The sequence below is a fragment of the Homarus americanus genome, unplaced genomic scaffold (genome assembly GCF_018991925.1).
Source record: "Homarus americanus isolate GMGI-L3 unplaced genomic scaffold, GMGI_Hamer_2.0 scaffold5086, whole genome shotgun sequence".
Lineage (NCBI taxonomy): Eukaryota > Metazoa > Arthropoda > Malacostraca > Decapoda > Nephropidae > Homarus > Homarus americanus.
Window position 1 is genome coordinate 36,006 of NW_024735416.1, and position 26,428 is coordinate 62,433.

Here is a 26,428-nt window from a genome sequence, read left to right on the forward strand (position 1 = left end):
TTGTTTACCTACTGACCTTGATAGTTAGCGGTACATGGTGAGTAGGATGTTCAATCCAATATCGTCAATACGTGTCAGTTTGTCTCTCTTATTCATTAAGAGTTATGTTGGTGTGTAATCACAAAAAGAAAGAAGAGATTCCAGTCACGAAGTGTTGTCAAGTCACTGCTACAACTATTGTTTGTCTATTTACTTCGTCAGACTCCGCTGTACGTACGACTCGCCACAGAGAGACTTGTTGCCATGTCTTGAGATGGAGAGTAGTGGCAGGACCCCTTCTCCCTCTCATGATTTCATTTCTCCCTCTTAATCGTCACACAGTTGTTGTTCGTCATTTAAGCGCATTAACATTCAGAGTAAGTGTGTGGATTACACTCTTCATCTGGTTTATCCTCCTGGGCCTTAGTCAACCTTTTTAAAAACCTTCAACTCGTCCTCTCCTTCCAAATAGCGCCCTCATCAATCTGTCTCAACTTACTATACTCTTTTCAGCTCCCCATTATCCCCGAATGTTCTTCTGTACGACTTCACCTCCCCCGATCCTCCTTCATCGCCTCCTGCGTAATAAAATGCTCTCCAATGTTAATTGAGTGTAAGTTCCACAGTGGCCGATCGTCCTTCGAGGAGGCCAAGGTTTACTATTTATAGATAGGCGGCTTCCCTCCCCGGGAATTAAGGGAGTACGCATCCGAAATGGCCCTTGTTCTTACCAGTCATGGGGCCTCAGACTATATACACTCCTAACCTTTAATGAGTAACAGATCTAATAAACCCCATTTTAATGGTTAGGTTACGCTTGGTTAGTCTATTAGGAAACAGAGGGCGGGGACCCCGACCTTTACAGCAGTGACATTTGTTAAACTCATGATAGCGAGTTTGTTGGGTTTTGGTTCATCGTGTATACAACTCCGTTCGGTAATAGTTATGGTGAACATCTCACCGGGTTACTCCGTGTCTGCAGAGCAGCAAGGTGGTACAAAGCATTCACACCATAACTAGCTCCTGGTGCCGCAAGGCATCAGTGTAATTGAGGATTTGTAGAAAAACTTTGTTTTTCTCAAGGTACAGTCTCGTTCAATATTCTTCGAACACTACTGGAGACAGCTGGAAACTCAAGGCCGTTTGTTTGCTATAGTACGTAGTAAAAATTATGAATGAATGTAAGAGGTTATCTGTGATTGGTTACTTAGTTCCCCGTTGCTTAATTAATGGTTGGGCTTTGTTGTTTTGTATCATATTATACTACGTACTATAGTAAACAAGTGGCCTTGAGTTGCCAGCTGTCTCCAGCAGTGTTCGAAGAATCTTGAAGGAGACTGTACATGTAGACGGTGTGTGTGTGTGTGTGATACTCTCCTGGGGCAGTTATGATCTACTGCGGTTCTTCTATGTTTAGCCGAGATCACCTCCATCTTACGAAGGGAAGGTACAAGTCTGGCAACACTGGTGTACCCGTTTGGGGTAATGCTGAGGATTATGAGTATCATGCTAAATGATCAGCATTCAACGTGGTTCTTTGACAGTATTACTTTGTGATTTAAAACAAGTAAGAAATTAGAGTATTGGTGAACATGTTGACCATAATTGAGTACTGACAACCGAGGCTGTGTAAAGGACAAGCGTACCGGAGTCGCCCAGGGACAGCTCTCTCACACATCCTGTTGGTGAAGAGCCGTGTAGGATCCCTGCAGTTACTGCCTGACGCTAGTCAAATTTTCACCATTCATTGTCTCCGCTCGATTCCTGCTTCAGCTTACCCTCAAAGAAAACAATGGGGACGAAGTGACGGACTCTCGCGGTTCATTCAGATCTTTATTTAAAGTTATTTCAACAAACGGGAGAATGTTCTTCGTTATCGTGTTTGTGATCACTTTTGCCTCTGTTGTCATATGGCAGTTTGGCTAGTAGGGAAAGCCGAAACTGTTTTCACTATAACGTCAGAAAAATATGAGAAGAGACGTCGGGGCAGACTTGGCTGAAGTCACACATACAAACACACCCATGAAAAAATAATCTGTAGAGTATTTCACAAGATAAATGTGTTCACAGATTAAGTGACAGATACAGTATGTTGAAGAAACAAACATTGTTCTGACGCGGACAATTACAAGTCTATCCGAGGCGTAAACATCATAAAGGAACCTGCTGCCTCCCGTGTTCCACCCCTCTCACTGGTGGACGCTACACCATGAGGAACCGACAGGACCAACAGTGTAGGGGGGGTGTGAGGGGCGTCGCGACCCTGCTGCTGCTGATGGTGGTGACAGGTTTGCTGCGGCCTGCATCGTGCGATCCCATTGTAGCTAAGTGTCCTTCGGGGGGGCCTCTCGACAATCAAGACGCGTTCTGCAAGTGCATCCTCAAGCAACTTCCTCGCTCTAGAAGCAACACCGTCAACATCAAATGTGACTTCGACAATATGGAGGTAAGACCTGGTTGATGATAGGGTCATCACAACGAGAATCAAAGGTGATGTGTCAGTGACCGGCCTTGTGGTGCCGTCACTGTTGATGATGCCAATACAGGGACCAATCTTGATTACATTCTGGTCTTATAGTATACGGCAGTGTAAGTCAACCTTAAGAGGAAGATGGAAAAAAAAGATGGGGAGGAAGTGAATTTGTGAGGTGGGTATGTGGGTGATGCTGGATGGTGTGAGTGGGTGTGTAGGTTATGCTGGAGGGCGTGGGTGGGTGTGTGGGGTACTAACAGGTTATTTAGGCAGGAGTAACTCGGTGATGGGGTGACCAGTACTGTATATTAAAGGTGGGATAATGTCCAGCTGGGGACTGTATAAATGGACGGTTATGAACTGGTTATGTTGGTGACTTTTCTATGGTACATTCCTGAGGGTAAATTAAAAAGAACGCGCTTGCAGGCAGGCATTGGACGAGCGTTTGTCTGGCGTAGTTTCCAGGAGCAGCTATCCCTACGGGGTAGCGGGAACGCCAGGTGTTATAATAAGTTTTTATTGCCACTGTTTATTCCCGGGAGTAACGAGTTCAACTTCTTGTGTTACAGGACGTGGTGCTCAACAAGGAGCTCTTCCCATTCCGTAACGCGAGCCTGGTGAGCGCCTACGTCAGGATGGTGAACGCCACTAGCGTCCACGTGACGAAAGAGTTTCTGAAGGAATGGCTGCAGGCGCCCTCAGCGGCTCTGGACATTTGGCGGGGTGGCAACCTGACGCTGGAATCCACACCTCCCCTCGACAACCTGGATAAGTTCTCATCGTTCAGGACCTTCGCCGGTGAGACATATTGTTCATTATGTGTTTATCGTTTGGATAACGTGTCTCTGTGGGTAAGAGTTTCGTCTTGGATGTTGATGGCAGAGCGTCTGTGTCTCACCGCTACCACCTAGGGTCCAACCCGGAGATGAGAGACGAGCGATGTCTAACCCTAAAGGGTTGTTAGGTGACCCTATAAATGTTAAAGGTTTTCTCCTGGTACTCGGGTTTCCTCTTGTACGAACACACACCATGAAGAACAAGTCATTACCAACCAATGGAGGGCATATATCTCCTTATATAAGACCTTCACGATGCCTCACCACCTGTCACATACCATGGGAATGTTGTAATTTATCGTCACATGTTGTATCCCTTCAGTCATCCTTTACCGTTCATAGTAATTACTAATTACGATGGAGTTACTGTATACGATATAAATTCCCGCCCACTGATAACGACCAGTACGGTGAGCGAGGGTGTGGCCAATAGACCATTGATTGGCGAGGTTTTCCCGCTCCTGTTCAGCAAAGAGGAGTATGTGTACAATGTGCATGTGAGGAGGAGTGTGGATGTGCAGCAGCTGACCGAGAAGTGGATGTGCAGCAGCTGACCGAGAAGTGGATGTGTAGCAGCTGGTCGAGAAGTTAACATTAACAACAGTACAATGCACAACACGACCACCGTATTGAGATATACAAACAGTTTATAACAATTCATATACTAAAATCTTCATACAAGTTTGCGTTGGTTAAGCATGTACTGTACTGTACTGTATAGACGCTGAAGGTAAACATACCTCTAAGGATAACACAGGAGACCCATTAAAGCTCATCTCCATTAAAGTTCTTTATGAAACACCAGAAAAATCGTAGCATTACATCATTAAGAACAAGACGCCGGTAAAAACAACCGTTCACTAGGGGCTGGAGTCTGTATCTACTGTACTGCATTTTGTTCCTCTTTAATAACGGTCAGGCGCGGCGCTGCTCACATTCTGAGTGATGTTATCTTGAGTCTGAATAAACTTCTCGGATGAACCAGGTTAGGGCCTCGTGTCACCAAGTAGCACTTTTAACAAGCTCGGTGAATGATATTCTTGGTGGCCACTTCACTCGGTAGCGCAAACAGGATTACGTAGAAAAGATCACAAAGGGTGCGTGTATAAGAGACCCCAGTGGTCAGGAATTGTGGCTTTGAATTTTAGAGTATTTCTAGTACATTGTTTGTTTAGTTTTATATATAGAAGATTGACTTAATATATAGGGTATACAGCCAGAGGAGTGTGGTGTTCGCGTGTACGTGATGTACATTCAAGTTAGTTCTGTACCTAAGAATTAACTTCGTATCTAGGTGCAAAATGTGCACGAATAGTCTTAATATATCAGCTGTCTTGCCATCTGAGATAAGTGTTGAGCCACCCCACCGACAGTTCGACTTGTCCATAAAAGGTTCTAATATCTCAGTCCAGGACATAGTGTTGGAGTGTGGCCGTATATGTCTGACCCTAACACACTACATTTAGTTTTGTTCACATCTTCACGAAGGGCAAAATGCCAGAGGGAGTTGCAGCCGAACCTTGGTCTACATCTTGTAATATTGTTACTTGCTCCATATGCATGTTCACTTGATGCAGTCCATCAAGGTAGAGAATAGACTGACTGCTGTCAGTTACCCCGTATCAGGAATTTTCAGAATATGACGTCATCTCGCGTCCATTTCAGGGATCGGCATCGTCAGCTGTTACATCCCGGAGATCCCCCCCAAGTTCCTGCGGGACCGGACAAGGGCCGGCTTCAGGATCAAGACCAGCAGTGTGGGCACCTTCCGCACGGGCTTCCTGCACAACATCAAGGAGGTCAGTCGGTAGGCGGAATGACCAGGTCACTCGGGAGGAGGAGGAGGAACGCATCAGGAGGGTTGATATTGGCGCTATATATATATATATATATATATATATATATATATATATATATATATATATATATATATATATATATATATATATATATATATATATATATATATATATTATATTTCATGTAAATCCACAATGAAAACGTGGATAAGATAAATCTTGATAAATTCACACGGGAAAATGGAAACAACAGGTACCTTAGCTTTCGTCTTTATTCAAGACATCTTCAGAGGCAGTTGCCTCTGAAGTTGTCTTGAATAAAACAAAAACATTTTCCCCGATATATATATATATATATATATATATATATATATATATATATATATATATATATATATATATATATATATATATATATATATATATATCTCATATGTGTCACTACTGCCTTTGATTTGAGCACCATTTTTTTATGGGGAATAAATTTTATTCTAATAGTGGTCTCCTACCATTGGTGTTGGTAGTGAGGTCTCCTACTGGGACGATAGGATCAGAATGTACAGTAGCTAAAACAACTATGTGCATATCGACCCCCCACCTGCACAGATAGTTGTTTTAGGTACTGTACATGATCACGAGGGTCTATATATTACTGTATAATGAAACTGATCTGAAGGAGCATACAGTAGGCGTTTAGCGCGTCGAGTGTTGGGTTGCCGAGAGGGATAGTGACTGCACGACATTGTAAGTTGGTAGTCTTTTCGAGTACAAGAGGTACATGTGATAATTAAATTTTTACATACATTAGACATATATGGGTAGAACAGGGATCATAGTATACACGTTGAACAGACTGGGTGGAGCTTATCAGTTGGTACGACACATTCTTGTAGGCACACAGGGTCCTCGGACAACATAGTGGAGGCGGTGGAGGGGTCAAGTGGAGGTGGTCGTAGTAACAGTTAACAGGTGTTTTCCTCCAGATGCGGTACCTGGTGATGGAGGACTCGGTGGTAAAGTCGGTGGAAGGGTCGGTGGCCAGTGAGGGCTACGTCATTCTCAGCAAGCGACAAGTACACACGTGGAGCGGCGTGAGCTTGTCCAACGTGACCTTCCAGAACATCGGCGCTGGAGCTTTCAACCTCACTCATCACGTAACGAGAGAGAGAGAGTCCCATGTCTTTTGTTTTTATTAATAATATATGACGAGTTTTAGACTGCAGTGACAAGTCATAAGTTGGGAATATTGTGTTGTAAACCGATGAGACAAACTACTGAAGAATCACACATGTTCGAACTGAACAGTCCAGGGTTCAGAAGTTTCAAGGTACCGTTTTTGGCAGTGTGTGTGTGTGTGTGTGTGTGTGTCTCCACTGGACTTAAATTTCAACGTTGTGCCATCATTAATTTACTGGGGGTTCCTTAAACATTCTATAAACACCTCTCCTTTACACAAACAGGATTGAAGGTGTCTTAGTCAAATATGAACTACTGATATGGACCTTTAAAACAAGGACAGTTCTAACTACCTGTCTCTTCATGACAGTCGGACATGGAATCGCTGAATGTGACCAACTGCCGCCTGGGGACGGTGGGGACGGAGGCCTTCACCGTGGTCGGGGACATCGAAGTGAACATCACGGGAAACTACGTCCAGAAACTCGAAAAAGAAGCCTTTAAGGTGACCGAGTGGTTGATGCTCTAGGACCAACCCTCCCTACTCTAAACCTTCCTACTCTAATATTAAACTTAAATTTGAGTTAGTGGTATTCTGTCTTTATACCGTAATTCTGTGCTGAGGATATCTTATGTATCTGGTGAGTTGAGTCTGAATACCGTAAGTCTTGGCGCGATATATTGATTATTTCAATCCTAACGGGAAGCTCAAGCTAGTGTGCTGCCTACAGGTGAAGGTGACGGGTGACGTCAAGTTTGATGAGAACGTGATTGAGTCCTGGGAGCCGGACGCCCTAGAGGGTCTCATGTGCCACAACAGGACATCCCTAGAAAGGAACACCATACACGTTTCTTCTGCCCAGGACGCAGCGATCAACGAGTCCTTCACGCTCTTCCACAACACCTGCGGTAACCCACAGGTAACTCCCACACGCCCTGAAGTTAGGTTATCATTGGTAATCTTTTTTGTTCATTTTTTCGTAATACAGAAAACTGTCTTAGGCGTTAGACCTCAAACACCAGTTTCTTTGTAAGTTTTTCCTCACTTCTCCCTCGACCCTTGTCTGTCATACACAGGCAGTGTTCCTCTTTAGCTGTACCGTCAGTTATGTGGTTCACTGTGTAAGTTGCTCATATGACTTAAAATAGTGAGCTGTGCCTGTCAGCCAGCGATTATATAATTGACTCACTCACTGACAGTCAGACACTCAGAGAATATTTTTATTTCCATGTTGTGACATCGAAGGAGTAAAGTCATATTTATTATTTTACCGCCGGTATTCCCGAACATCTGTTCCAAACCAATACTTTTCTCATCTCCCACATACATATGATGGACGGCAGGTTGGTAAAGGTGTGTAACAGCACGAGTAGGCGGCAGACCGCACCACATAATATATGAATGTCACCAGTTAAGAGTCGCTAAGATCTGGTCATAAGCCACAGGAATGACTGAAGAGACTGTTCGATGGAGACAATTATGTGTGTGACTGGAGAATGTGTGAGTCACAAATGACAGCGTCTCCTGATCTAATTGTCTTTCGCCTACACCACCAGCTCTTCCTGATCATCAACCCGACCCACCCGGTGAAGCTTCGGGTCAACACCACCTCCACCTGGGTGTTGACTACACTGCTGGTGCTCGTGGTGGCCGTGGGTCTTGGCGTCGTCTTCAACTTGAAAACCAAGGGAGGTATTACACGCTACTACACCCGCGGCAGATTACCCATCATCCTCAACGGGCGCAAGTCCTCCCAGGAGAACCTCCCCAACAGTGCCGAGGTCAACCTGCCTACTGGAGGTTCTACTGAAGAAGGCCATACCAACCCTATGTCGGGCACATGGAAGCTATAATGCCTTAGTGACTTATTCTTGTCAGATACAGTCTAGCTATTCTAGCTTAAACCAAGACCACTCTTAACTTAAAGCTAACTCCACACATGACTTAGCTGCCTTGAAGACAGGACTTGGACAACTCAAAATAATGTTTAGCGGAGTCAAAAAACAGGATCCAACTAAATCCTATCTTGAGTCAACTCTTAACACTGCTTAGATGACTCAAAACAAGATGTCGGCTCAGTCTGAAACCTCGGGTAACACACTTGCTTAGATGATTTAGAGGTAGAACGCAAGACGAACCTCAGAATTTAAGTGAAACACAAATTATCTTACATAAACAATTAATCTAAAATTCGGTTAATTTATGACAAAATTCAGCACAATAAGACTGAGGACGCGACATATTTAAGACATAACCTTTCTAAATGAAGTCGAGACTCAACCATAAATAGGGAAATAATCTGAAGTTGGACCATTATAAAATTAAATACTGTTATCATCTCATAGGAAAACTGTCAACATTACACACATCTGTTTATTATATCTGAGGACCTGACAACTTGACGTAAAGATGTAAACTATTCTGAACATTGTTGTTTGTTCCCCTTGATCTGTCTCTACACTTTCCACACTTGTCTTGAACCTCCCATAGCTAATAGATGTATTCTAGTATTTCTAAACAATTTACAGCCATCAGGTAAACAAGACAGACGCACATAATAGCTATACTTACAATAAAAAAAAAGTATTTCGCTTTGCATGTATGATTCGTTGTATTCTGTATATGCAATGATGTAATAAAGTTCACCCCTTATCTCGACCTATACTGAATAAAGCCTTGACCTATATCTTACAAAAGTTGGAAGGCGTTTTTTTAAATAATTATGACAGGATGATCCATAAGTCACTTTCCTCTCCTCCAGTTATAGGGTCGAGTTATTAGATGGTACAAGCTGAGGAGCTCTCATGGGCGAGTTATAATGCTGGGTGTCGCGTATGAGGAGGAGGAGAGGGGGGAAGCGGGGATAGGGGTAGAAATGGAGAGGAGGGGAGGAAGGAGAAAGGTGGAGAGAGGAGGCCGGAGATGATAACAAAAAAAGCATGAAAAATAAACAGTATCCTCACGATAAAGCCACACACACACGTTCAAATTTTCAAGCAACAACTACCCAATCCACTGAAAACAATAAGACATAAATTCCACAAAACGTCATACCAGTATTTGAGTGAGGAGCCGGAAAAAAAAGTTCAATTGGACGGTAATCAATCCACTGACCAACTGCAAATGATTCCACTCAATATTACCGTCGGGCGGATTCACCAATGGAACCTTTTGCTCTATCCTGCAGCTAGGTTAGTAATAATTGTAATCTATCCTTACATCAGGGCAAAACATATAAAAAGAAACGTGAAGCCACAACAAGAATAGGAATTGTAATATGAACCATCACAAACAACAAACACCCAGCAAGAGAAGGCTTAAATTATGGAGCCTCGTATCGCCTCTAGAATGTAAACTGTTACTTCCTAGTGTGGCCAACCTCCCCTTCCTGCCCCCCCCCCCTCCTCCCCCAGTTAACTCTGTCTGTCTGCCTCCAGCTCTCTTTTCCTCCTTACGAACCTACCAAAGTAGTATTAGAAGAAGGTGAAACATCAGGCATTTGTGCGAGAAATCAGCATAATTTAAATATGTTTTTTAATGGTTTATCTTATACGCACTTCCAAAAGCGTTCTCTCTCTTATTTATAGAAAACGATTACACTTGTGCCGAAAATTTACCACTAACTTAAGTATTCAGTACGAGCCACGTTTTATTTGACTAGTGCTTATTCCATTTCATATCTCCTTATAGAGTTAATGAAGATTTGTTCTTTTCTTTATTTCATGTAAACATTTCGTCGGTAATGTAGAACAAATGTTTAATAACGTTATTTGTAAGAACAAGATTATCTGTCCGACGGATGGTCATACTTGGCGGCATTAATGAGAATGTGGAACAAGGTAATAATTTAGTATGATCAAGGAAAGCCCAAGAGCGCCATTACAAGCTTTACACTCGCTTCACACCGCATTAGCAACGCGACCAGCGATGTCTAGGCTTTTACCTTGAAGTCTTAACTCTGCCTACCGAGACTTAACCTCCGGATCTCATGAAGATTAGGAACCTCCACTTATTTTATCCGATGATTAAACACTACTGCTAGTTTACAATATTGTCATGTGCTGTTTCTGAATAATAATAATAATAATAATAATAATAATAATAATCATAATAATAATAATAATAATAAGAATGTGATTAATGAGCAAAGGATCAACTTGATTCGGTTCTGGTCAATGTGACTGGTATCTCGAGAACACAAGATGCCTCGTCTTGCCAAACACCCTGTCGCAAGTGGGACACAACTCGTCAGAATATGGGTTATAATCACACACAATTTCATTAAAAGCTTTGTTTCCTGTGTATGTTAAAATTATCTTCTTCATAAAGCCAGACGCACAGTGGACACAACCCCAAGAAACCTGAACGAGAAAATACTAAACCCATCCGAAGGGTACAAATAAGGTTCCTTTATACTCCTGATCAAAAATCTTGTTCAGCTCGTTCTTAGTTGTCGCGTTCACAGCTCTAACACACAGACGCAACCAAGGACGAACAGACACCATCTCCAGGTGCCCCCCGGCAACGCGGCTGAGAACAAGTGCGAGAAGTAGTATACACTTCCTGGTTAAGACTGACTCCCGCTGGTAACACAAGACAAGTACAGTACTGTACTGTACTCTGAGGGTGACTTATACGAGTACCACACCACCAACGCCAGGAACTTTCCCACGGGTGGCAGCTGAGCCACGCCTTGATATACTGCCACCACTCCCGTCAATACCTTCCCTGGAATGCTCAATAGTTTATTGAGTAATGGACCAGAGGGTCAGGAAAGTCAAGAAGATACCAGAGGAGGTTAGGAGGGGGCCAGGCAGGGTCAGGAAAGGGCCATAGAGGGTCAGGTGGGCCAAGAAAAGTCAGAAAGTTTACCAATGGACCAGAGAAGTTTAAGGAAGGCCCAGAGGGGGTCAGGAGGAGATAAGGAAGGGTAAGCAAAATAAGGAAGGAGTCATGTAGGGTCAGGAGAATCAGGAAGATCCCAAAGTCAGGCAGGAGTCAGAAAGAACCAGAAAAACCAGGAAGAAAAGCAGAACCAGAAGGTCAGCAGGGGTAGGGAGGGGAATAAGATCTCGGGGGGCTGTTTGGGGTCAGTCAGGGATCAGTGTGTGTGTCGGGCAGGTCTGGAATGGTCAGGGAGGGACAGGGGGGGGTAAGGGAGGGTCGGGGAGGGACATGTAGGTCAAAGATACCGGCAGGGAAAGGAAAAGGGAGAGAATCAAGGGGGATTATAGGGAGACGAAAGAGGGCCAGGAGGTGAGGGAGGGTAAAGGAAAAGACCTAATTACTAAGTCAGGATAGATGCTTCCACAAGTATGAAACTGGGAGATAAGATAGATGTAGTGACAACCGCGATACGTTTCATTTAACGAATAAGTAAATTAATATAAAAAAAAGCATAATTTTTTACTGTAACCGACACAGACTACAATGTCGGTCAGAAAGTAACTCCTTAAATTTAGTACACACCCGCAGGATAAATATTGAAAAAAAATATTACATTAAAATATAAAATCCATCTTGGGAGTGACGTACAGTAACCCTGGGTAAGTGTTTGTGTATTGTTATTCTGAAAATCTCTCTACTTGTATCTATAATGTTCTCTCAAACTATAAAATCAAAATCTATGAGAGAATCATCCGGGCTACATGTTCACCGTACACCACCCACCAGACGCTCTCTCACGACACACAATACCCGGAGTTGTGATGGCCTGTGTCCACTCCCCGTGACAGTGGCCACCATCTTAGTCACCAAGACACTGACCTTAAGGCATCGTGAAGTTACCATTCAAATGAGGCTATTAACATCTTACCTGGTGATGTAAAAGTGACCTTATTCGTCTCTCTGGTAAGGCTCGTTATCCCGTGGAGGGGCGTCATGAGTATTTAGACCGGTGGGGATTGTTGTGTAAGTAGCGTGATGCTGAGGGGTGTATACAAGGCTCTGTTGTCCCCCCGTGAAAATAACAAGAGCTTGACCGCCGACTCCATACGGGCTCTAAGGTACCCTCACTTACATCGTCCTAAAATTACTTCTCACTTAACTGCTCGCCTCTAGAGTCTACATAAAACTAACAAAGGATGATTCGGTATTTCAAACAATGGTGGTGGTGATGTAGAGGTGCCGTGGGTGTGTCCTGGGCAGTGGTGTGTGTTGATGAGAAATAAAGGAGACAAGTATGTGGGGCGCGGGAATGTGAGGCGGGTGTTGTGTTGTGTCCCGACACTGACCATTGCTGGGCTCACCTCCTCCTCCTCCTCCTCCCCCGCCCCCACACCACTCAAGGTCTGTCAACATCCCACAAGGTGTGCCAACATCCCACAAGGTGTGCCAACATCCCACAAGGTGTGTCAACATCCCACAAGGCGTGTCAACATCCCACAAGGTGTGTCAACATCCCACAGGGTCTGTCAACATCCCACAGGGTCTGTCAACATCCCACAAGGTGTGTCAACATCCCACAAGGTGTGCCAACATCCCACAGGGTCTGTCAACATCCCACAAGGTGTGTCAACATCCCACAAGGTGTGCCAACATCCCACAGGGTCTGTCAACATCCCACAAGGTGTGTCAACATCCCACAAGGTGTGTCAACATCCCACAAGGTGTGTCAAATGATACAGTATGGTAATGTTTCTGAAATGGGTAAGTGGGGGTGTCAGGTGCACGAGTGACGGGAGAGGAGCGGCAGCTGGATGGTTCAGTTTTCTGGTACAGATAGATAACATTATACTATGGACTATCTCCCACGCCCTCCCCGACATCACTTAGTCGCCATTTTCCCCTACCATCCTTCCCATTTCCCCTACCATCCTTCCCATTTTCCCCTACCATCCTTCCCATTTTCCCCTACCATCCTTCCCATTTTCCCCTACCATCCTTTCCATTTTCCCCTACCATCCTTCCCATTTCCCCTACCATCCTTCCCATTTTCCCCTACCATCCTTCCCATTTTCCCCTACCATCCTTCCCATTTTCCCCTACCATCCTTTCCATTTTCCCCTACCATCCTTCACCTCCACCCCACTATTCTTCCCATCCTCTCCATTCTTCCTCCCATCCTCCCCCACCATCCTTTTCATCTCTCCCCACCCCTCCAGGGCCGTGACATGGGGTGTTCACACCACCGTCGGGTCGGTTTTGGTTAAGAAATCATTAGGCTTTTCGGTTCATTTGTTACAGATGGCTTTTGAACGCGTCGAGTAATTCGGAAATTTTGGTGCGCTCTCGCGTTCCAAAAATATTAACAGTACAATATATATCTACTAAAATAAATGAAATGCCATCCCCAAAAATAATAATGATAAACGAATTATCAAAATATAGAATTAAGATCAAACATAATAAATAAATAAATAAATAAAATAAATATAATACAAATAGAAAATAAGTAACGAAATAAGTATAAACGCTAAAGTAGAGGCTTCCTTACTTTTACCGCGGTGTCAGATGGCAAGAAAACAAATGAGAATCTATTTACAAGAGAAAAGGGGAGGACTAGTGGCGGCGCGGCGTAAAAAAATGGGAGGTGAAGGAGTCCGTCTCACCTTAACACTAAAAGTTTCATGCCCCTCGAACCTACAGGAAAAACCTAATGACAACTCTCATTTATCCTCCTGGGAACCACATTCCTCGCTCGCTCTTGCTCGCTGACAAAATTTCCAGCTCATTTTTCCCAAACAAACTCTATAAAGGGCAGAATAACGCCAAATTGCCCGCATATTTTCTGTATATCCGCTATATAAGGGATAGAATAGCCACAAAATTGTCCGAGTAAAAAAATATATATGCAAAAATACCCAAACAATATTTCTTTAGTTTTCAGTGATATATTTATTATTATTGGTTATGCGTTAGAGATCATCCAATGTCAGTGGCCGCTCAATCCTACCGAGTCTGTCTATAATGTAAACCACAGTACAACGATAATTTTGTGGACCCCGACGACAGTTCAGAAATCGCAAGGCTGATCAAAGTTTACGGTTGCAGGAAAGTGATGCGTCAGTCCTAACAGACTCAAATCGAACCTAACTTAACCATTAAAATTCAGACCCATTACTAGTAGGATCCATTAGTATTAGACCCTATTAAATTGGGCCCCAAACCTCGTTGCCTATTACGTCTCCAACTAGGTTCCTCTTGCGCACCACTGCCATGTCTCCTGCCTGGCGTCGTGACCTATGACAGAAGGAGGCTCCCACGAGGTGTCCAGCAAGAAATATGACCCAATACTCGAGGGGCGCGGCTCTCAGTCCAAATGGAGTTTCAGACTACTTGTTATGGCAGTGTCTCCTTACCTTTTCATCGTTTTTTCGGCCGCCTCACTGGTGTGGTAGCTTAAGTAACAAACGCGGCCCCGAAAGAAAAATAGATGGACGCAGGTGAGTTTTCCTGGTGATGCCAAGGAACAACCTGCCACTGCCAGTTCCTCCCTCTGGCAGCACCGTCCTCCTCTCCTTCTCTGACTCACCTGTACTCCCTCCTTCACCCAATACCGACTCCCTTCACCGCTACGAGACACCCACCCACCACACACTCCCATTAGGGTGTAAATACGCAACATGTCACAGTATCTAAGGGGACACAGACGACACAGTACGTATGACAGGCATTGTGTACATCTTGGGTGACTCGACTCCATTTCGTAAGAAACCACAAAACCTACCCATTTTCGGCACACACGTAAAGGATTTGAACCTTCATCATTATGTCTCTTTGTATGGATAATACTCTGCCACAACAGCAGGGGGGGAGGGGGGTGGGGTGGGACGCGTATGTGGACCTGGTCACTTTCACACACCTGATCATAGACAGTCCAGAAAATAAAGGAAAACAATAGCAATTATTTTCTTTATAAATGAATAAGACAACATACACTTAGTTGCAGTGGAGTCCGAGTGTAATGTTGACACCCAATGAACCGGATGTGCTCTCGTGACACACTAGTTACGGGTACAAATTTATCATAACCATATGAAATCCGGATCTTGAACGACGAACGGCATGACGTTATCTCGCACCTGGCTTGTAATGATATCGACAATACTGCTTCAAACATCAGTAGTCCAGGTATCAAACTAATATTTATTAATACGATCATCATCATCGGATCCCACTGTCTATCACCTTCGTCGCATTCATGATTGACTTTCATTAAGACGCGTTAACTAAAGGATCAGAAAAATAATAAAAGGTATATAACCAAAATTTTACATAAAAAGAAAACCTTTAGAAAAACGTTTAGATAAGGTAGAATCCTAATTTAATTTCGATAAGTTGTTTTATTGTTTTAGCCAAAGTTAATCAGTTGAGAGAGAAGTATTTATCGTAAGAACCTCTGAGGATGTGGCAGCTCCTACAGGACACCCAGGGAGGAGGACTACCATTCCCAGTGTCATGGTGGGCGGCAGGTGATGGAGGAGAGGTAAAGGAAGGACGTGTGGGCGTGGCGTGTAGGGGCGTGTGGTGTGGGTGTGGCGTAGTGGGCGTGCAGGAGTGGCTGTGGTGATTCCTCTTCACTGCCACACACATCGCTCGGTTCTTTCCTCTTTGCATCTCCATATAGATCGTGTGTGTGTGTGTGTGTGTGTGTGTGTGTGTGTGTTCGTCAGTCAAAAGTTGAGGGTCAGTGGCTCGAGTGAGGCAGACTGGGGTCCTTTTTACGGTTTATCCTTCCATTGTCCTCCAGCTGATTAATGACTCTCACCAACACTCCGCTTACACACACACACACACACACACGTTGGGGTGTTCAATCATCAGGAGCACTAAGCTACACCATGAGACACACACGACAGACATAATGGGCATTATTTCCCACTACAATTAAAATGTCCCGTTAATAATTATCTTTCACTCACTGGTCAAAGTCCTTTCACTGGTCACTGTAAGAAATTCCTTCGCAACAGAAAAAAGCGGCTGGTTTTCTCTCGAGAATTTCATCACGTAACTGTACAATACCACCAACACTTTTTGTGGGTCACAGTTCAGACTATTGTTTACCCTTTACTCGCCAGATGGCAGCACTAAACCCAACTGGAATTTACCGTCTGTTGTATTCTTACGTGAATTTTACACTGTACCTAACCAAACCAAACCAAACCAAACCTAATCAAATCAAATCAAATCAAATCAAACCAAACCAAACCAAACCAAATCTAACCAAACCTAACCTAACCTAACCTAACCAAACCAAACCAAATCTAACCAAACCTAAAGTTTTACATCCTTTCAAGAGCACTACTGAAAAAAAAGGTCACATGGCCATTACAAAAAAAAAAAAAACTCGGTCGGAGGAAGAATTACCCAACACCTATAATGGTCTCTAGTGTTCCTTCTCTTTTGGGTACTGAGGGGCCACGAGTCTAACAGGGCACTAATTGGAAGGGTCTCTGTACCTGCTGTTCTTTATTAGTCTCTCTCAGGTGTGTGGCTCCTTGTGGATCTTGCCTTCCATGTTGTTCGTCTGCTTGTGGCTCACTGTCACAGCCCGACACGGAAAAGGGAATATAATATCGCCCACACACACACACACACACACACACGTCATACCTCCAGGTGTTGTCCATGTAGGAGGGTTTTATTTTTTTCATACGATTTTTTTTTTTTTAAGACGGATTGATTTTTTTTTCGTCAAACTCAGGTCTACATGAGAGTGTGTACCAGTGCGTCAGTAGTAGTGTCGACATGTGTGTACGTGTGCAGTGAGGAACACGTGTGGTGACGAGTATCAGTGACACTTTGACGCAATTTTGGTGAGACTTCTTGAAGCAATCTGACATCGCCACTCAGCGAATTGCCTCCCACCACTCGCTCTCTCTCTTCTCCCCACTCTGCTTCCTTCCCTCCCACTCACCTCGTTTCTCTCTTCTCCCACTCACTGTTTCTCTTCCCTCCCCACTCACTGCTCTCTTCTCCTCCCCCCATCACTCACTTCTTCCCTCCCCACTCTCTCTCTCTCTTCTTCCCTCTCCCACTCGCTGCCTGCCTCTTCCTCCCACCACTCTCTCTCTTTCCTCCCCACTGCTCTCTCTTCCTCTCACTTCTTCCCCTCCCCACTCACTCATCAGAAGTCGGTAGTGGCAAGAGGGTCGGGTCCCTGACTAGCTGACGGGCTGGGGGCTGGTGGCTGGGGGCTGACGGGCTGGGTGGCTGACGGGCTGGGGCTGGGCTGGGTGGCTAATGGTGGGGTAAGGAAGGAAACTGAGGTGGGTGGTTGGGTTGTCAGTGGGGGTGGCTGGGGGGTAGGTGCTGACGGGCTGGGTGGCAAATGGTGGGTAAGGAAGGAAACTGAGGTGGGTGGTTGGGTGGCTGGTCAGTAGGTGGCTGGTCAGGGGTAGGTGGCTGGTCAGGGGTAGGTGGGGCTGGGGCAGGTGGGCAGGGGTGGGTAGGTGGCAGGGCCGGTGGCTGGTCAGGGGCTGGTGGTGGGGGGTAGGTGGCTGGTCAGTAGGTGGCTGGTCAGGGGTAGGCTGGTCAGGGTAGGTGGCTGTCAGTAGGGGTAGGTGGCTGGTCAGGGGTAGGTGGCTGGTAGGTGGCTGGGGGTAGGTGGCTGGTCAGGGTAGGTGGCTGGTCAGGGGTAGGTGGCTGGTCAGGGGTGGAGGTGGTGGGCTGATGAATGAATGGATGGGCATATAGGCGGGCGTAGGATGGGTGGGCGTGGGTGTGGGCGTATGGGGTGTCAATGAGGAAGGACTTGAGTAATTGTTTTAATGGAGTAGTTGGCATAGGAGCAGAGGGTGATGAGGACTCCCAGCCAGGGGCGGTCGACGGCCTCTACCTCCCCTGGGGGTAGTTTGTGTCATGAGGGACCAAAATGGAGGAGGTGGTGGTGAGGGGATGGTGGTGGTGAGGGGATGGTGAGGGGGTGGTGGTGGTGGGGTGGTGGTGAGGGGGTGGGTGAAGGTGTGGGTGCGTGGATGAAGTAGAATACAGAGAGTGATGGATGTAACGCCTAGAATTGTCTTAATTAGCAGGAAGTGTGTGTGTGTGTGTGTGTGTGTGTGTGTGTGTGTACGTTAGCTTCCCAGGAATATATAAACAACAACAAATAAACAGAACAAGAGAAACAAGACAAAACTAACGTTAACTTTTCTCTCTTAAGACTTATTACTAAAGTTTTTTCTCAACTTCCTGGTGCCTGACCTGTCGCTGCTACGCCAAGGGTGTCGTTCACAACCTTGAGGGGGGGGGGGATAGGTGTCACAGCCGCTCATTACCAACAGGTGTCGCGCCATGCACAAAAAATTTAATGGCTCACTACATAATTAAATCGCTTGGTCATCCTGAGGGTAAAAAAATAGGATGACTTGTGGTACATTAATACGCACATGTGTAAGTATGCACGAAAACTCGAACATTCATATCTACACACACACACACACACACACACACACAGGTATGAAAATAAATCCGCGTGCGTCTACCGCCTCCTTTCTCCGGTTTTTTAGGGATTAACTTCAGGGGTTAGCAGACCAGTTCAGGGGCTAACAGACCAGTTCAGGGACCAGTTCTAACAGACCAGTTCCCAGGGGGCTAACAGACCAGTTCAGAGCTCAGGCTACTGTTCAGGGGGCTAACAGGAGGGGCCACAGTTCAGGGGGCTAACAGACCAGTTCAGGGGGCTAACAGGCCCGTTCAGGGGACTAACAGGCCCGTTCAGGGGACTAACAGGCCCGTTCAGGGGGCTAACAGACCTTTTCAGGGGCTAACAGACCAGTTTAGGGGGCTAACAGACCAGTTCAGGGGCAAACAGACCAGTTCAGGGGCTAACAGACCACCCCTGAGACTAATGCGACGACAATTAAAGAAATGAAATAGAGGAGAAATCCCAATCAACAAAAGAATAACTAACAACAACAATACTACAAATAATAACTACAGGCCAACAGGTTCAGCTGCTATGGTCATCCAGGGACAGGTCCTTGAAAGCCCTCCAGATACTCGTGAGGGCAAAAGCAAATAACGAGAGAGAGAGGAATAATGAAGAAATCACAATGAAAGTATAATAAGGGAAAGCGACTCTCTTCTACAGCACAGTTTATAAGCTTCTCCCTGGATCCTGGAGGAGAATTGTTACACCGGGAGAAACCTTGAGATTAACAACAAGGATAATCCCTCCCCTTCCCTCAGCCAGCCTGGGGGATTGGAGGAGTGATCGGAGAGGAGGGAAGGTTCTCCTGGTGGTCTAATCATTAAGAAGCTTCCGATCCTATCTGTGAAATGGTTTAAATAAGATGAATAGCCGTGAGATGACGCTGTAAGGTGCTGGCCAATGCTCTTGTTTACACGGCACAGTTTGTTGAGTATAAGTAACATTCGACAATTATTTCCATTACCGATTTATATTAGATATTCTGATATATAAATTATGGGAGGGGGGGATTTATCTTTATATTGGTGGTGGTGGTGGTGTGTGTGTGTGTGCGTGTGTGTGTGTGTGTGTGTGTGTGTGTGTAAGTTAAACAAGATCCAGGTCCCCAAACAGGATGGGATCAATACCTCCCCTTGCGGCCCTCCTTCACTTTGGGAGCCTGGAGAACAGTAACGAGGCGATGGCGATAATGAAAGAATAAAGATAACGAGAGGCTTAGTAACGAGATGAATAACGAAAGACTACAGTAAGGGTATGAAAGTAATGAAATACTAGATAACGAGGGAATGATAACGAAAAAAGATAAATATCGAGTTGATGGAATAATTAAAAACTTTACTAACGAGACGAGACAGAAGTAACGAGGTGGTGATAACGAAACACAAGGTGACGAGGTAATAACGAAAAACTAAGAAATAATGAGTCAAAACAAAATAACGAAACTATAGAAAAATAACGAGAACGTTAATAAAAAACTGATGATGATGATGATGATATACTAACGAAATGGTGATAACGAGAGATTAAGACAACGAGGTGATAAAAAACAAGACCAATAACGAGGAGACGATAATAACAGACAACAAAGACAATACTGAATACTGTGTACGCGCTTCGAGGGGCACGTGGAGACGGTAGTATGGGGGGGAGGGGAAGGGGGGAATGGGGTAGGGGAATGGGGTAGGGAATGGGTAGGGGGAGGAGGGAGAGGGGAATGGGAGGGAAAGGGAAGGAAATGGGGAGGGGAATGGGGAGGAAAAGGGGAAGGATATGGGGAGGGGAGATGGTTGGTGGTATACAATAATGAATTAATGATAGGCCTAATAACGAGAAGATTACGAAAGATTAAAGCAACATAATGATGGTAATGAAGCGACGTAACCGAGGATAACGATGAGGTAGAATAAAGGAGGAGAAGGAGGAAGGACCGACAGTCATTAACGAAGGAAGAGGGACCGGAAGTCATGTGAGGAGGAGGAGAAGGAGGAGGGCAAGTTATGACTCACTACATGGATTAAGGTGCTTGTGTTCCGCCCTTCCTGGTCTGCTGGTGGAGGGCATCGAGAGAGAGAGAGAGAGAGAGAGAGAGAGAGAGAGAGAGAGAGAGAAAATTTAAAGAGGCTCTCAGGACCTGGGTAACCCCCCCCCCCTCAGTGAACCTGCTCTGCCGCGAGTCAAAGGAACAAGAGACCCAAATAAAGAAGATGAAATGTTTACGTTGAAAAAATCTTCCTCTTTTGGTCTTGGTGAGGGAGCCACCTTATGTGCTCTCTCTCTCTCTCTCTCTCTCTCATCCAGTCGTGGTGATTTCTGCTGACTCAGCCTATGTTTACATAATTACGCATTCGTACTTGCTTTAATTTTTCATAACTCAGCATGAAATCAAATAATAGCACAAATTTCAATAACTGTGGAATATAATAGATGATATTTCCCATTAATATATTAAGAGATTAATTGATTATCATCCGTCCCGTAGTTGAATGAGCTCCATCGTCCAATTCTTTCAGACTCGAATGCTCTTCTTGTTATGATCGACATGAAAATGGCGGGAAATGAATGGCGTTTGAGTTTCATTCATAAAATCGAGGGTGCGGTCTTTCACTCCCGCCTTTCATAGGACCCCGCGTCGTTTTCTTGGTTAGGAGTTTGATCATCAGAACCCCTTAGATGGCACGTTTGTGTGTGTGTGTGTGTGTGTGTGTATTCGTTCTTTCACCCGGGGAGGCAAACTTGGAGGCGGCGGCAATACCAAAGTTTGACGAGATATAAACGTACTTAAAATGGAATTACCCAAGAAAAGTGACATCATCTTACTTCCTCGGTACTTTAAACCCTTTGTTAGTTACATTATATTACTCAGGGACACGCACAGTACAGCTCTGACATAACACAGGTCTGACTCACTCAACACAAGGGCCCCGTCTTAGGCTACGATCTGAAGTCGAATGCAAAATTACTACAACGCCAAACTTCCGTAAACCAGCCATTTTTTTTCTCCACAGTTTGCTCCAAGATTTCTTTCTACTCACTTGGTCACTCACTCACTGACTGACGGAGAATACATGGCTTCTTCTCTGTGTTTGGATATTATTGAACTTGGAGAGGTGTGAGTGACAGATATGAGGAACAGGAGCAGTCGGCTAGATATCAGTCAGTACCGTCTCACCCTCCAACTTTACGCGAGATACCCTGAGGCGTCTTGTTCACATCTGCTATATATAAGAGAGGGTAATTGTGTCCTTCGTGCTGCGTCCTTCGTGCTGTGTCCTTCGTGCTGTGTCCTTCGTGCTGTGTCCTTCGTGCTGTGTCCTTCGTGCTGTGTCCTTCGTGCTGCGTCCTTCGTGCTGCGTCCTTCGTGCTGCGTCCTTCGTACTGCTCTCTCGCTAATGCCGCTTCACACAGTTCACATATCACGTTTATTCAAAGTCACTAAGTCATTTTACAAGGCTTCAGAACCTTAGTCATGCGAGGAATCATCACCGTAATAAAAGATACGATACAAAGCTTCCCGATTCACACACACACACACACAGAAAGACAGTGTTTTAAGTACATTTCTGTGCCTCAAGGAGTAAAATCCTGAAGCGCGTAAACTAAATCAATTCATATATATATATATATATAACAACTATTAGAAATTATAGTAGATTATAACCATGTTCGTAGGATGAATATTCCTTGTAAGTGAAATTGTAAAACTTTACGTAATTACCTGACTTAGGGTAAAAAACGGAATTGGAATCCAAATATGGCACCGAGACCCAACCTTAACTACGTAACCTCAGCAACAGACATAAATAAGGCACAAATTATGTTCCTAAATATTTTGTATCCTGATTTATCCCGTATCCTTACTAAATCCTCAGCTAGGAGATATAATTAACCGTAAGTACCAATACATTAATACACTAATTCAACTCGATCAGTAAACAGTGTTACGAACCCCTCCACCCAGCACTACGAACCACGCCATCTATTGTCTTGATCTATCCACCCAGCACCACGAGCAACGCCATCTAGGGACGAGATACGAGTATGACTCGTCTTAGTTAACACTCCGGGGTTTCCCTTCTCCATATCCTGGTTGTTGCGTCACTTCCTCCAAGTCTTCTTTGTGAGCTCCAATTCGAGGAGAGAGCACTTGGCTCTGGGAAGTGACCACAGGATCATCAATCCTCTAAACCTACGGACAGTGACTACCTACCGTCTTCTACAATACTCAGCCTTACTCGTCAGCCATCTCAGCTCCTCACTTAAGTACTTGTATTGCCTCCCCCACGTCCACTTGCTTCAAGATTGTTTTATGTTTTATTAATATGTATATACTGTTAATGTTTAGGTTAAGTTTGGTTAAGGGTAATTTATAAGCTGAATATTTTGTTTAGGGATTTATGGTACTTTATTATACACAACAAAAACTCGCATCCTTTGTCTACCCTTTTATAGTCCGATTGTCTGTTTTTTGTTGTTGTTACCTGTTGGGATCTGGGTAGACGTATAACTATATTCTAAATCCCCAACTCGTAACAACAGCTTTCGGTAAACACTCATCTCTGCATCTGTACACAAAAGCAGAAATAAAACCCGGTTTTTATCTAAGGTTCATATAAATTACAAGTTGTGTTTTTTCCCCGCTTGAGAATAACAAAACCTAGATTCTCGTTTTCTCTTGGGGTTTTTCCCTCGAGTGTGGGAACCCTGTGCGTAGCGACATCCAGACCACAAACCACTTATTTCCTTTAACCTGTCCATTGACGACTTTCATCTCTATCCACTTACGTTCTGCCATTTCTCCTTACCATTCATCATCCAGACTTTCACTAAGAGGAGAGGGGGGGGGGATCATTCTCCTTCACCTAGTGGGGGCAATTTGTCCTCAACAGGTAGGTCCTCTGCCCCCCCCCAGATTTCCTGAAGGGACCCCTCTGTGTGTGTGTGTGCGTGTGCGTGCGTTCACTATAAATAAACAAATCTCGATATTCTGAATGATTGGTCTCCTAGCCATGAAACCTGATATTTAGGGTGCGTTTAGCGAGATGTACATACAATAGTGTAGCTTCAAGTTCTTAACGCAGGCGCTGGCTAACAAAAAAAGCGTATCGACCAAGGTCCGGTTTTCAATTTATTTTTATTTTTTTGCCTGACCACTGGGTGCATGTAGCTCGTGTGCCCGGCTACCGACCATGACAGCGGACACCAACCAATTATACCTAACCTAACCTAACCCAACCCAACCTAACTTAGCCAGTCTCTAGAGTTCGATTCAGTCCTCCCCTTACTTACTGTTGGCAGGTATACTGAGCGTTCACAGAGCCTTGAGTATAACCAGAAAATATGCGTTAGTATATTAGTTTTAATTATGGAATATTTTGGGTATTTAATGAGGAAGGTAATAAAGGAACAGGTAAATACAGGTGAAGAAGGCGTGGGAATGAAAGATTGGAGACATTCTTTAAACATTGCAAGTACATCCTTCTCCCGCCCCCCAATAAGCATAAGTAGAAGGTAGTTAAAAAACGCCAAAAAAAAAGAAATAAAATAAAAATACAGTTTCCGACCCCATAGAATTCATTGTGTATGTAGATTGGTTTGTTAGTAAGCAGGTGCCGCCATCACGCTCAGGTGCAAGCCCCAGCACACCTACAATGATGGATAACTCTCTACTGAAGCAACTATTAACTGTGCCACGGCCGACCTGCACGCCTGCATCATGGGTACTGCGGTGGGCGAGATGGTGTTCTGGTGTGGTAGTGAGGGTGTAGTGTGGTGGTGTGTGGTATGGTAGTGAAGTGTGGTATGGTGGTAGTGGTGTGGTATGGTAGTGGGGGTGAAGTGTGGTATGGTGGTAGTAGTGTGGTATGGTGTAGTAGTGTGGTATGGTGTAGTAGTGTCATAGTACAAAGTGTCTTATTTCATCATTCCTCTCTGTCTATACTTTCTTGGACGGAGCGAATGGAGGATGGACAGAGGAACAAACAGACGCGGACAATGAAGAGGACAGATTAAAGGAGGGAAGAGACAGAGACAGGCAGACAGAGACAGACAGACAGGCCAGCGCTACACATACCCTACACTTTCCAGCTTTACCTAATTACTAACCAGCATATTAAAAAAAAACCACTCCATCGATAATTCTAATTTATTTAACTTACAATTTCACTTCCTGGACAATGAGAGGCGTAGTTGAGGTAAGAGGGGACAACACACGGTCTTCCTGGGATAAACACAACAGAGTAAACAAGACTACTTTCCTCCATCCTGTATTAAGTAAGATAAATTGAAGGTGTGTTCCATCAATTAGGGCCGGACACCTGGGCTAAAAAAGAAAAAACACCTACAATTAACCTCCCTAATAACATCTCCCCAAAGGAAAGTCTGTCCTTATTCACATGTTATTTAATCTATTATCACTAAGTTGGATGGGTTAGTTTGTGTTAGGTTATGATAGGTGGGTGAGTCAGTGATAGACTAGTGGTACAACAGGATACAAGAATATACTGCACCAATATGTCTCCTGAAACACCTCTCTCATCTTACACCTACAAGCCCTGCAATATGTCTTGGTACACTACGACACCGTGTACAGTCGTAGTGTGAACTCGAGCGTAGCGCAGGTAATCTAAATCAAGAAGGTTTAGTGTAGCCTGAGGCCTTTCCCACCACAGAGAGACGGCTTGTATCACACACCCAGCTGAAATATGGTGTAATTGCCACCGCTGTATCCTTGTAATGTGTTATGAAGTTACTGATTGCACTTAGAAAGAAAAATCTTGAGGCGAGAGGACAATTATTGAGTCCTATAATACAAGACGGTGCGGATATTATACAAAGTTACACTATTATGTTTACGTGCGCATTAACGTGTCATCTCTAGAGAACACAGATTGCGTATTTGTTATCTGTGTAGGTTAGTGCAGTCTAGTTCATGATCTTATAAAACGAAATAAAACGTGAGAAAAACAGTGTTGAGGGTTGTGGTCCCAGTAGAGCAGTAGGGCAGGAGAGCAGCAGTTCAGTCCACCCTGTACACAATGCCATGGCGGACGACACGAATACCGTATCTTAACTACACATACACAACCTCGACCGTAACTCATTCTCTAGTTACTCCTGAAGCTCGTAACGACAGCCTGACCTCTACTAACACTAGTCAGAATATAGTTAACAGATAGTGTTGATGAGCGAGGCTGGTGTTGAGTGTTACGGAGAGAGGGGCAGGTAGTAGGTCCGGAGTGAGGGGCCCGTCAGGGAGGTAGGAGGAGGAGGAGTGAGGGGCCCGTCAGGGAGGTCGGAGGAGGAGGAGTGAGGGGCCCGTCAGGGAGGTCGGAGGAGGAGTGAGGGGCCCAGGGAGGTCAGGGAGGTAGGGAGGCCCAGCAGGGAGGTAGGGGAGGAGGTGAGGCCCAGCAGGGAGATGAAATGAGGAGGAGTGAGAGGCCCAGCAGGGAGGTAGGAGGAGGAGGAGATGGCCCAGCAGGGAGTAGGAGGAGGAGTGAGGGGCCCAGCAGGGAGGTAGGAGGAGGAGGCCCAGCAGGGGAGGTAGGAGGAGGAGAGCCCAGCAGGAGGTAGGAGGACGACGAATGAGGCCCAGTAGGGAGGTAAAGAGGAGGGCTAGTGAGGGCAGGGAGGTAGGAGGAGGAGGGCCCAGCAGGAGATGAGATGAGGAGGAGGAGGTGAGGCCCAGCAGGGAGGTAGGAGGAGGAGAGGCCCAGCAGGGGAGGCAGGAGGAGTGGGGCCCAGCAGGGAGGTAGGAGGAGGAGGGCCCAGCAGGAGGTAGGAGGAGGAGGAGTA

The 26,428-nt window shown here is 45.0% G+C and overlaps 1 protein-coding gene across 1 annotated transcript; it reads left to right on the plus strand.

Moving 5' to 3' along the window:
- Positions 1-1,639: 1,639 nt before the first annotated feature.
- LOC121870868 lies at positions 1,640-8,916 on the plus strand. Its single transcript, XM_042372845.1, has 7 exons — positions 1,640-2,425; positions 3,022-3,250; positions 4,954-5,087; positions 6,071-6,241; positions 6,634-6,768; positions 6,995-7,183; positions 7,821-8,916. The coding sequence occupies exons 1-7, from the start codon at positions 2,189-2,191 to the stop codon at positions 8,115-8,117; spliced, it is 1,392 nt and encodes a 463-aa protein (XP_042228779.1). The 5' UTR covers positions 1,640-2,188; the 3' UTR covers positions 8,118-8,916.
- Positions 8,917-26,428: the final 17,512 nt, after the last annotated feature.

Excerpts from the sequence above, each read along its gene's own strand:
- LOC121870868 (XM_042372845.1), top strand. The coding sequence starts at position 2,189 with ATGAGGAACCGACAGGACCAACAGTGTAGGGGGGGTGTGAGGGGCGTC. Across the intron at positions 3,251-4,953 it reads ATCGTTCAGGACCTTCGCCG|GGATCGGCATCGTCAGCTGT; the intron begins GTGAGACATATT and ends CGTCCATTTCAG. Across the intron at positions 5,088-6,070 it reads TCCTGCACAACATCAAGGAG|ATGCGGTACCTGGTGATGGA; the intron begins GTCAGTCGGTAG and ends GTTTTCCTCCAG.